General features: G+C 44.2%; 2 protein-coding genes across 10 annotated transcripts in view; both read left to right on the forward strand.

Annotated features, from left to right (window-relative positions):
- Positions 1–1,327: 1,327 nt before the first annotated feature.
- Positions 1,328–3,986, forward strand: KCNRG (potassium channel regulator). Its single transcript, XM_081855717.1, has 2 exons — positions 1,328–1,920; positions 2,263–3,986. Exons 1-2 carry the CDS (start codon positions 1,346–1,348, stop codon positions 2,507–2,509), a joined length of 822 nt encoding a protein of 273 aa, XP_081711843.1. The 5' UTR covers positions 1,328–1,345; the 3' UTR covers positions 2,510–3,986.
- Positions 3,987–7,666: 3,680 nt separating this feature from the next.
- Positions 7,667–12,442, forward strand: part of LOC309338388 (protein FAM228B-like) — a 38,715-nt gene continuing 33,939 nt past the window's right edge. For 3 of the 9 annotated variants that reach the window (XR_014154883.1, XR_014154884.1, XR_014154885.1), the window contains exon 1: positions 7,668–7,831. Coding sequence is in view for 3 of the 9 variants with exons in the window: in XM_081855630.1 (XP_081711756.1) it covers positions 7,733–7,831 (99 nt within the window). In the remaining 6 variants the exon portion in view is untranslated. Of the gene's footprint in view, positions 7,832–12,442 lie in introns of all 9 variants that reach the window. The other 6 variants (XM_081855630.1, XM_081855631.1, XM_081855632.1 and 3 more) reach the window with 3 other exon arrangements.

Raw genomic sequence — 12,442 nt, forward strand, 5'->3', positions numbered from 1 at the left:
TCTGCCTCACTGATGGGGTCCAAAGGAAAGTAGAGCACTGTTTGGCATCAGCCTGGCTGCAGGAGTTGTGGAAGGAGGCATACAAGAAGCCATCTTGGGAGTCTTCTCCACATTTTGTAGGGTTTACTGCTTAGCTTATTCTCCCAAAGATATCCTACAAGGCAGCAGATGGTTAGGACCAGAGAGTTGTCCTGCTAGATGAGTACATGGGCTCCCTTCCCAGACTGATGAGCCCCATCTGCCCCTCACTTGCTTCTACAGCACGTGCAGAAACCACCTTGACTGTTGGACCCACTATTATTCCTATCTGCTTAATCCACTGGAGCCCATCTTCACATGCAAGGGAAGTCCCTAATCCACAAAGGATTTTGAGACCAATTGGCTACCCCCACCTGGATTAGCTGGCAAGTTGAAGAAATTTCCTGAGTTGTGGCCACTGTCCCATGCTGACAGTTACGAGCTGCGAGTAAGCTGAGTGTAGGGTGGGGCCCAGAGGTGGACAAACTGCCCTCAAATGAACACGATATGTCCCCCACCAGAGTTACTACTCCTCCCCTAACTCCACATGTACCCAGGGTTTGGCATATTAGTATCCTTTAGGGCAGTGTTTCCCAACCTTGGGCCTCCAGCTGTTTTTGGACTACAACTCCCATCATCCCTAGCTAGCAAGACCAGTGGTCAGGGATGATGGGAATTGTAGTTCAAAAACAGCTGGAGGCCCAAGGTTGGGAAACACTGCTTTAGGGTGACCCGAGAGTTCTTTGAGAACTCCAATACCAAATTGCTGCTTATCTTAACAAAAATTTTGAACTTGATCCTAAGATCAGCCTCTGTCCCCAAAGTGAAATATCCACCATGTCTACTTAGAAGTAAGTCTTTACTCCCAGGTAAAGGGTTAGGATTGTAGTCCAATATAGGAATTTACAAATCTGTTTGCTTTCAGGACAGGCCTATGTAGCTCCTTGATCACAAAACTGAGCTATAGTAGCATTTGTGAATATCTGCCTCACAGATAGGCAGCTCATTTGGGTAGATTGTTGTGGGTGAAGGAAGTAGGTCATGATCTGTCCTAAACTGGATGCTATTCTGGCCAGTCAGGATCTCACTGGTTGACTTTCAACATGTTTTTTTTAAAATGATGCTTTATTTCAGTTGCAGTATTTTGGTTCCCAAGCAACCAACCCAGCCTTGTAAACAAAACTATACACTTCAGCGTTGTTGCTGGGGAATCCTGTCTGCTCAGCCTTTTTCTCCCATAACACAGGACAGGATTTGCTCTTGGCCTCTACGTATGTAGTTTGGAGACACTGCCAGAAGACACTGTTTTCCTGTGGAGAAGAGAAAAATGAACAATCAAGATGTGAGCCTTTTGAATGTGGGAGGAGTGAAATTCACAACATGGCGCTCTACGCTACAGCAATTCCCTGAATCTAGATTGGCAAGGATGTTAGGTGGCAATGACTTAGAATGTAGGTTGGTGAATGGCCAGTTCTTTATAGACCGTGATGGAGTTCTGTTCAGCTATATCCTGGACTTCCTAAGAACACGACAGCTTTCTCTGCCCAGTGACTTCTCAGACTACCAGAGGCTGCAGAGAGAGGCTGATTTCTATGAAATTTACTCTCTGGCTGACCTTCTGAGTCCAGAAAGTTTGTTGAAACCAAAACTAGAGATCTTGGAAATACGATTCTTGCTCCAAGAAATGCAAGCTTTTTTCCGGGTATTTGGCTCTTGTAGCATCACTATTGGTGAACTGGCTGGAAGAATCACTGTATTTTCAGAAAAGCTTGTTGGAACAACTTGGAAAAGCCATAATGACCCTTCACAGAAGTCGTTGATTCCCCTTTCTTTGGAGAGGCCTTCCCATCATGATGTCATTTTCCAGTGTGGCACTGACTACAGTGATCAGTTTATAGCAAGGTATTTTTCTTAATTTCAAAGCTAACACAATACAAATAGCATATGTACTCTCATGCAACTCTGACAAGTTTTCGTACCTTTTCCAGACGTTCTCTTTTAAACCCTGCTTATTACAAATAGGTTCTTCCTGCTCCAACTCTAATTCTACTACATTCATCATATACCTTATACCTCAGCTGTCTGCTTTAATCAATTTCTAGTTTATATTTAGGCATGTGCAATAAACTAAGGCAAGACTGCTACTGATCATTTTTATTGCACTGGTAGCAGGCAAAATACCAAGTGTAGGTGTATACTATCTGGTACATGCTGGCACTAACATTTTTTCATGGTTTTTTCCAGATATGTTTCTATAAAACCTGATCAGAGGAAATTGATTAATGGAACTAATGTGCTGGGCCTGCTGGTTGACTTATTACTCAAAGAAGGATTTCGTTTAATAAGCACTAGGACTGTCTCTGCTGAAGAAAAAATTGAATGTTATAGTTTTGAAAGAAAAAGGCAGCCAGACACCTTTTCCATTAGTATGTGCCAAACACAACAAGGCACCACTATATCACAGCCAATCCAAGTGCACAAACGGAAATGAATAATGAAGATCTTTTAAGCCGAGTGTGAAATTAACAAGGCTAAGAATTATTACAATAGCAGCACACATATTTTTGCTGTCAATATACCCTATTTGTTGGATTTCTAATACTGGATATTTGAATGGTAAATATGGAACTTTGTCTAAATTACTTCATTAACTTAAAATAACCAGATACCCAATTTTATCACATCCAATGAAAAAACTTTTCTATCTACTATATTTATTTGCTTTTACCACATGCTACTGGACCTATTGCAAGGTAAATCCAGAGGAGTATACTTATCCTCACAGAGAACAAGGGCATCATGGTCTGAATGGTTGATCCGAAATAAGTGCACCAAGACATTTCATTTGCAATTTCCATATTTAGCAATCGTCTTGTATCACAGCATTGCAGTAATCAGGATTATACTCCACGTAGATTTTCTGGTTAGGAAAGGAACTGAAATCTGTAATCTTTGATCTCTGGATGGAGATGCCCACACTCCCTAAGCCCACATGTTGTCCTAAAGTGCAGTGAAGGATGTTATCCTGTGATGAGTGCTTTTTAAATTTGTTTTTTGTGAAAGATTGTCATTGATAACAAACATACATATAACGTCTCTGTTTTCAGTTCATAGAGTCCTATCCACAGGTACATTTGGTGTGAGATGTTGCTATCATAGACACTGTCAGATTGGGGGGAGAAAGATGTGGGGTTGCCAGTGGCAAAATGTGACTATGGGAGTATTAAACACTGTTGGGGAGGCCAGGGCATGGTTGTCCGCAGTGAGTTTTGTTCATGGCTTGGGTGGCTAGGGGTTGTTGGGTCAAGTTAGCCATAATGATTTGTATGCTGTTGGGGCAGGAGGGGGGAGGCGATGTTGTTGTCTCCTTGGGCTATATATGTAATAAAAGGGAGCCACTCCAGGGTGGAAGGCATCCTCTCTTGTTTGTCCTTGTGCTCATTTCAATTTGTTGGTTAGCTTTTCTAGTAAGGCTGTTTCCCATACGGTTTGGTACCCTGAGGGTCCCTCCAGTGTCAATTTGCTGTTCTGTCAGCTTCTGCAGAGGTGCCATCTTCTTTGCCTCAGGCAGAAACATGTCTTGGGCCAGCCATGCACGGAACATAATGAATGGGAGGAGAAAGCCTTGACTTGAGAATGGAGGAGAGAAGAGAACACACCCAGCTTTCGATGAGGGCAATAACATTCCAGTGTAACTGCTGGTTTTTATCAAGAGTTTTCCTGAGTAACTCTATCTGACAGCCAATTAATGGGTGTTTGCAGCTAAAGCACAGACTATAAAATGCCCTTTGCCCCCAAAGCAGGATGTTGTGAAATGTAACTTCTCTGACAAAGCATCAATAACAGGCAAAGCTTCAGCTGCTGAAAATTTTCTTCCCATTACTGCTTAAAGGAAAAAGAACTCTTTGTTGATCTGTACCAGGTAACAAGAGATTTGATATATGACATAAAGGAAATACTTTAAAATGTATTAGGCCATTTGTCTTTATACAGTATTTTGACACAATGCTCACTTACTGTAAATGCAGGATTTCTCCAGCATTTTTCTGGCTATAAGCTAGCTACACTGATAGAGGAGTCAGAGTCCGTTAGAAGCATTGACCTATTAACTATGGATGATCACTGCAGGCGAACCACTCTGTGATTGTCACATGAATGCACAAACTATTCCTTAACACCTCTTGTTAGTTACCAGGCACAAGTTTAAGGCCATACTCTCTCTGAAGTACTTAGCTTACACAAGGATATAGACTGGGGCCCTACAGCAGTGCTTTTTCCCTAGATGCCCGTACTCACCATGAAGTCGTTACAGCAAGTGCCACACTTTTTAACAACAACAAACGATGTGCCAGTACTGCGTACCCTTGAGTGCCCCCTGAAAAAAAGCACTGCCCTACAAGGGTGACGATTGTGAAACTGCCTGTAGCACAAAACTGCTGAGCTCTGGAATTGGAGTTGTTTTCTAATCTGCCCTTGAAGCTGAGATTTGGCGCAAGGTGAATGGAAGCTGCTTGCCCTGAACCTAATCAGTTTAGCAATATATTGTAAGTTCCAATAGCATTATCTGCTGAGGGTTGGGGCTAGGTGAAATAACGTTTTCCCATCTAGCCCCAAGTAGTCGTACCTTGGTTCTTGAACATAATTCATTCCAGAAGTCCATTCGACTTCTGAAAACGTTCAAAAACCAAGGCACAGTTTTCAATTGGCTGCAGGAGCTTCTTGCACTCAAGCGGAAGCAGTGTCAGACATTTGGCTTCCAAAGAACATTTGAAAACTGGAACACTTACTTCCGGGTTTTTGGCGTTCAGGAGCCAAAACGTATGAGTACCGAGGCGTTCAAGAACCAAAGTACCAATTGTAAGAGTATGGGGTCCAGAGCACATTTTCCTCTCCCTCCCTGCTGTGGATGGTGTTTTAAAGACTCTTAGCTTTGGAAGTCAATACTTCAACACTGCATACCTCCTGGAGTTTAGTGAGCGTGTTCAATCCTCATGATGTTTGGTTTGATTAATAAACAAGTATCTTTCTGCATATTTGGGGAGTCCCCCAAGAATGCAGAAATCCCTACTTTGGCTGATTCCACAGAATTTCTTAGTGTTGCGAAGGCATCATTCTTTCATTTTAAGCTATCAGGAGAATTTAAATGATATGTGTTTAACAATGTACTTGTACACCAAACTTTCTCTCCATTTATGTTCAGTGAAGGGTAAAACTGGGGTTGTGTGTGTGTGATTTGAGGGTATATCTGAAGAAAAGGGGGTACAGGAAGAGTTAGCCCACTCACATCACCATTGCTTGCCATTATAAGCATGGTTTGGAAGAGAATAGCAAACCAGCTGAAGTGTCTACTTACTCATGAGGAAGAGGAAATCTGCAAGCTCAAGGCTGCTCTACTCATAATGGTAAATGTTTGCTGTTAGGTCTAAATGCCACCTATATTGTTTGCACTTACTTTGTACTTTAGCATCAGCAGCTAAATACCAGATGTAACCCCAAAGTGTTACCCCGTCCTTTTCCTGCAGTACTGAAGTAATACTGACCTATGCCAAGTTGGTGGAAGAATTACTGAGGTAATGCATGTGAAGTGTTCTGAACTTGTAAAAATGTCCTACAACATGCCAAGTATTACAATTACTTGCATATATAATACATTGAAAAGACAAAACTGTCATTTGCATATGTGGTATAAACTGCTGTTAATTAGTTGGGCCGCAAAGTAAAATTAAATTAAAGTAAAAACATTCATGTACAAAGATTTACTGTTAAGTTGTGGCTTGACATAGCAGACGACACAGCGATTTCTCCAAAGCAGCTCTTTATTTTGTAAGCTGGAATAGAACTAACCAGCAAACAGCTCAGCCGGCCTGCTTTTATAGGCAGCCGGCTGTCAACATTGTAGCAACAACAACCCAGAGTTTCCTGCCTAAAATAACTGACGTGTACCTGAGTGAAAACTATCTACAGACCTGAGTGAAAACTATCTACAGTATCCCCCTGCTGGCCCAGGGTGAAACTTCACTACATAACATTTACCATTGAAAACGTGTACCCTCCAACATTCCTCAGATAAAAATAGAGACATTTCTCACTCCTCCCAACTGATCCTCCTTTACCCCCATTTGTTGCCTTCCCCCCCCTCACAGCAAGTGCCACCATCCCTACACCAGCAGGACACAGCACATACATCCTCCACTGTCTGAGAAAACCCCTTAATCCCGATTTTAATTTATTATTTCGTAGATTTACAAAAAGAAAAACATACACTGATAAATTACAGAAAGGGGCAAGATTAGACACATTTCTGTATGAAAAAGCAAGACTCCTTGTGCTCTGTTCCCCCATTCTTCCCACTCTGGGCGGCCCTGCCCTCTGCCTGCACCAGTGCCGGGCCAGTGCCTCCTGAAAGGCTGGGCATGCGAAGCAGCCGCCTCTCGTCTTCCTCACCCGCTCTCCAGCAGCTGCCCAAGGGAGGAGGCTGGCAGCGATGGCCATGGAGAAGCAATGGGATGCTCCCTCGCAGCCACCACTCAGAACAAGCACCGGCTCATTTTCCTCCCTGAAATCCGCAGTAGCAGCACGGAGCGGGGTGCGGGTGGGGGATAGGGACATTCCGAGATCAGATCAGAAGCTGGCGTCGCTTTCGTAATTCTGGGACTGTCCCTGGAAAATCGGATCACTTGCAGAGTATGGAAAATGCAACCTTGCTTCAGCAGCACATGTAATAGCTCCAACAGACAGGAGAGGCATGTTAAGGTGCAAAGTGCCACACTAATCAGCAAATGCTCCCCTAGGTCACTTTATCTGCGCTCTCGCTCTCTCAGGTGAATTGGTTATAGCATGGAATGTGTGCAGCTAGACCGCACATGTCCTCTGTGCGTCTCCACTCTTATGGAAATTCTGGGTTCCCCAGATAATTTATAACTAGTTATCTTTTTTTTTTTTTTAATAATTTTTATTAAGTTTTCACAACATAAACATAACAACATAAACATAACAAGAAAAAATAACAATACAACATAGAAAAAGAAAAAACACAGATCATACAAACTTGAAGACTTCCCCATACCTCTCCTGTTCTGCACCCTTATTTCACAAAATTTATAACTAGTTATCAAGTGGCAAGTCCCCACATCCTTGCTGCCAGGGAGGCGCTTGGGGAGGGGCTGGCTCTCTGCACATGCTCAGGCGCACCATCCCCGGCTGAGATGATAATTACATGCAAGTGGATTGAAGGACCAGCCCGCCCCGTCGTCTCCCAGAAGCCAATCGCTGCAACCACGAGCCTCTTCAGCGGATGAATGGCGGAGGCCAGCGATTGGCTCCTCGGGCAGCGCGCTCCCTTTTGATTGGAGCTCCTTTCTCGCCCCGAATCGCCATGGCTACGAGCGGGGCTTCGGGCGCCTTGGCCGCCTGGCGCGGATGAATACAGCAAGGCGACTTGCCGTTTTCTTCCTGGGGCTGGTGGGACTCGCGTGTGTTTCCAACCGAAGCCCCGTTCCCAGCCCGGTAAGAGGCAACCACTCCTCGGGAGCAGCGGAACTCCGTAGGGAGTTCCGGGAAGGAGAAGCCGAGGGACTCTTTTCCCCCGGCGGAGGGGCGGCCCTCCGCCGGCGCGCTGCGTCCCTCCTGGCCCCTCCGCCGGCGCGCGGCAAGGAGGCTTCTGACCGCGGCGGGCTGCGCTGGGCGAGGCCGCGCGGGCCCGACCCCGGCGGGCATGGAGGCCCCGGAGGGCAGCGGGGCCGCCGGAGGGCAGCGGGGGCCAATGACATCCACGCCCAAAGAGCACCATCCTCCTCCGGGCCTCCCCGACCGAGTGAGTGAGTGGCGGCGGCGGCCAGAGGGACCCCGGGGCCTCGCTTCCCGAAGGCCGCCCTTGCGGACCAGCCCTTCTCCGCCTCGGGACGCCTCTGGGGAGACGGCGGAGGCGGAAAGGGACCCTGGGAGGCCTCTGGGCCGGAAGAGGCGGCTGTCCCGCGCGGGGATCGAACCGGCAGCCTTGGCGTTGGCAGCACCGGCGCTCGAAGTCGTGCATGATGGGCGCTGTAGTCCCACCACGTCTGGGATTCTGCCGCCTTGGTAACGGGTGCAATTCTTTGAAGGCTCTTCTGGGCGGCCGCAGATAAAGATGTCAAACGGAGCAAAAAAGCTGCCGGCTGACTTTCTGGCTTACATGTAGCAGATCTCACCGTTAACTCCCAATTAATATCTGAAGAAGTGTGCATGCACACGAAAGCTTATACCAAGAACAAACTTAGTCTCTCAAGTGCTACTGGACATTTTTTTTTATATATTTCCCAATTAATATGTAGATTTACTCCTTTTACTGCCCCCAATTAAATATAGTGGATGCACCTCACAGTATGCCAATTAAATGAAAGTCTACAATTTACCACAAGTCTTGTGTGATTTAGAGGGGATAGGAGTTGATCAAACAATAAAAGTTTTAGTTACAAAAAGAAGTAGTTTGTGAAACAAAGTTGGGTCGTGAGATGTGTTCTTTCAGGTAGAAGTCAACATCAGGATATTGCAGGCTTAAACGCACAGTTTTTCTTAAACTTCGGATGCTAAAAATCAGTTGTTACACTTCAGGTAGATGTTCTTTTTTTTTTTTTTAAATAATTTTTATTAATTTTACAACATAAACAAAAAACAAACAAACATAACACGACTTCCCCAAACCTCCCCTTCACTGCATCCTTATTTTAAAATTTTTTAGCAATCCTTCATCCCTTTTTATATTTAATTCTCTTTAAAGCTTTTTTTAAATTTCAATTTTTACAGCTGTAATTCTTTATATCCAATCCCTTGACATCTTAACATTCCGAAATTTTACAACAATTTTTAAGATAGATTTTGAATTTTTTCCAGTCTTCTTCCACTGTCTCTCTCTTCTGGTCACGGATTCTGCCGGTCATCTCTGCCAGTCCCATGAATTCAGTCACCTTGGTCTGCCATTCTTCCAGAGTAGGTACTTCTTTAGTCTTCCAATACTTCGCCAAAAGAATTCTTGCTGCTGCTGTTGCGTACATAAAAAATGTTCTATCTTTCTTTAGAACCGTTTGGCCCACCATGCCCAAGAGAAAAGCCTCTGGTTTCTTTATAAATGTCCACTTAAGGATTTTCTTAATTTCATTATAGATCCCAGTAGGCCTTAATCTTCGGGCAGGTCCACCAAAGATGATAAAAAGTTCCTTCGCATTCATTACACTTCCAGCAATTGTTATTGGGCAAATGATATATCTTTGCAAGCTTGACTGGGGTCATGTACCACCTATAGATCATTTTCATTATATTCTCTTTCAAGGCACTACATGCCGTAAATTTAATGCCTGTGGTCCATAACTGCTCCCAGTCAGCAAACATAATATCATGACCAACATCTTGTGCCCACTTAATCATAGCTGATTTAACCGTTTCATCCTGTGTGTTCCATTTTAGCAGCAAATTATACATTCTAGACAAATTCTTAGTATTGGGTTCTAGCAATTCTGTTTCTAACTTTGACCTCTCCTTCTGAAATCCTAGTTTCCTGTCCTGCTTAAAGGTTTCATTAATCTGGTAATAATGTAACCAGTCTCAGACTTTAGGTTTCAATTTCTCAAAACTCTGTAGTTTCAGGTTTTCACCATCATATTCTATAATTTCACAATATTTTGGCCAATCTGAGTCCATGTTCAGTCTTTTTACCGCCTTGGCTTCCATTGGTGACAACCACCTGGGGGTTTTACTCTCTAACAAATCTTTATATCTATTCCATACATTATACAGTGCTTTCCTGACAATATGGTTTTTAAAGTTTCTATGTACCTTTACCTTGTCATACCATAGATATGCATGCCAACCAAAGTTGTTATCATAACCTTCCAGATCCAGAATATCTGTATTCTCAAGAAGTAGCCATGGTTTCAGCCAGCAGAAAGCTGCTGCTTCATAGTAAAGTTTTAAGTCCGGCAGGGCAAAGCCCCCTCTATCCTTTACATCAGTCAGAATCTTAAATTTTATTCTGGGTTTTTTGCCCTGCCAGACAAATTTAGATATATCTTTCTGCCACTTCTTGAAACAATCCATCTTGTCTAAAATTTGCAATGTCTGGAACAGAAATAACAATCTCGGCAGTACATTCATCTTGATAACAGCAATTCGGCCTAACAAGGAAAGTCTCAGCCTAGACCATATATCGAAATCTTTCTTCACTTCCAACCAACATTTCTCATAATTATCTTTAAATAAGTTCACATTCTTAGATGTTAAGTTCACCCCCAGATATTTTACTCTTTTTGCAATTTCCAAACCGGTTTCTCTTTGAAAGCTATCTTTTTCCCCCATCGTTAGATTTTTTTCCAAGACTTTTGTCTTATGTTTGTTTAATTTAAAACCTGCTACTTGACCAAATATTTCAATTAGTTCCAAAACTCTTTTTGTACTGGCTTCTGGCTGTTGTAGTGTCAAAACTAGATCATCTGCAAATGCTCTTAACTTATATTGTTTAGTTCCGACCTGTATTCCTTTAACCATCTGGTCCCTTCTAATCATGTTCAAGAAAACCTCCAGTACCGATATAAACAATAGGGGGGATATTGGGCATCCCTGTCGTGTCCCTTTCTCTATTGGAATCTCGTCCATGACCATACCATTTACAATTAGTTTGGCCTTTTGCTCAGAATATATTGCACCTATACCATTTTCAAAATTTTTGCCTACCCCCATCCCTTGGAGATTCCTCTTCATAAAACTCCAACAAATGTTGTCAAAGGCTTTCTCCGCGTCCACAAAAATCAAAACAGCCTTTCTATTTATGTCAGTTTCCAAAAGTTCTAAAATGTCTATAATGTTCCTCACATTTTCTGATAATTGTCTACCTGGTAGAAAGCCTGTTTGGTCCCCGTGAATCTCCTCCAACAGAACTTTTTAAAATTTTTTTGCTAAAATGTCTGCAAAAATTTTATAATCCACATTCAGAAGTGATATAGGGCGGTAGTTCTTGACTTGATGTTTCTCAGTTTCTGTCTTCGGTATAAGTGAGATGAATGCTTCCTTCCACGATTCGGGAGCCTTTTTCCCCTCCAAGATTTGGTTACAAACTTCTTTCAATGGTTGTACTAGCCATTCCTTCAGTGCTTTATAGTATTTCGCACACTTCAGGTAGATGTTCAAGGTTCTTGAATAGGTGGTAAAATGCTTAACTCAGTTTCTGCTACTTCCCTCTCGTTTCTTTACTTAGCTGTTATAGGTATTACAGTTAAATACTTTGGACACAGCTGCTGCCGCTGCTTCTTTGGCAATCTTGTCTTCCATGAACACGGTTTTAACAGTGAGTCCGTAAGTGACTGTGGAGGCCAATTCTGGATCCACACGTCCTTCCACAGTGGGGACATTGGTTTCCGGACGGGAGTCGGTCATGGTGAGGATTTGCCAAGCGTGCCTTCCTCTTAGCACGTTTCTCCCTTGCATCCTGAGTTCGAGTGTCTTCAAAGTCTATGACACCTTTGGTCAAGGCTGTTCTCCAACTGGAGTGCTCACTGGCCAGTGTTTCCCAATTGAATACCCTGGTTCATAAGTGAGGGGCGCTTTCCCTCAGTTCCCCTCTCTTAGCCATCCCACTACTGAGGTCTTTTCAAACAGTACAACAGACCCAGGGGGTCCCCTCCCCCTTGTTACTGGCTTAGGGGTCTTCTTTGCCAAGAAGAGAGCAATGCTCCCTGCGCTCCTTCCGGGGCTAGAAAGGGCTTTGTTTAGCCTCCCGTTTGCTAGTAAATTGGAAGTAGTGTGTCCCAAAACGAGGCATCTCTGACAAGTGGGTCATCAAGATGAAAAGTCTGGAAAGCTCTGGCCTAGAAGATCTCTCCCCTCCCGCCTGGAAGGAGACCCCGCTTTCGTCTGTCTTCCCCCATCTTCTTCTCCCTCTCCTGGCTCAGACTCAGCCCTCCAGTTAGTTCCTGTCAGAAGACTTTCCCCAGACCCTCCACCCGCTCTTCCTAGCCAAGCTGCGAGGCTCCTTCCTCTGGCTAGAGAGAGTCTCCTCCGAGCGGATGTGCCGCGTGGATCAGAGCCAGTTCTCCCTCAGTCAAATCCTCTCCTCATCCCTTTCTCCCATCCCAACCAAGCCCTATTTCTCAGCCTGAACCTTGTCTGACCCCTCAAATCCAACCCTAACTCTCCCCCAGAAGCAGCCCTGTTTATTTTCCCTCCAAAAGGGCTGGCTCCACCCCCTTCTGGCTGGCTGGCTGGGTAGCCAATCAGAGAGAGGCTTCAGCCCTCTGTTGGAATTTCTGAGCCTGGCGCTGCTGTCTGTCACACACAACAGCTGCAGCCACAGCCAGAACCATCCCTTCAGTTTTCAAAATGCAAACTAGATACCCTGGTCATTTGAGCACTAGGATTCTTTAGCACTGCTGAGGCATTGCTCATCCATAACCAGCTGGAA

This window comes from Podarcis erhardii (genome assembly GCF_964252035.2).
Source record: "Podarcis erhardii genome assembly, chromosome: 3".
Classification (NCBI taxonomy): Eukaryota; Metazoa; Chordata; class Lepidosauria; order Squamata; family Lacertidae; genus Podarcis; species Podarcis erhardii.

What these genes read in the sequence shown, in the direction of transcription:
- KCNRG (XM_081855717.1), top strand. Translation starts at nt 1,346, where the DNA reads ATGAACAATCAAGATGTGAGCCTTTTGAATGTGGGAGGAGTGAAATTC. An exon ending in AGTGATCAGTTTATAGCAAG is followed by an intron (nt 1,921 to 2,262) that starts GTATTTTTCTTA and finishes GGTTTTTTCCAG; the next exon opens with ATATGTTTCTATAAAACCTG.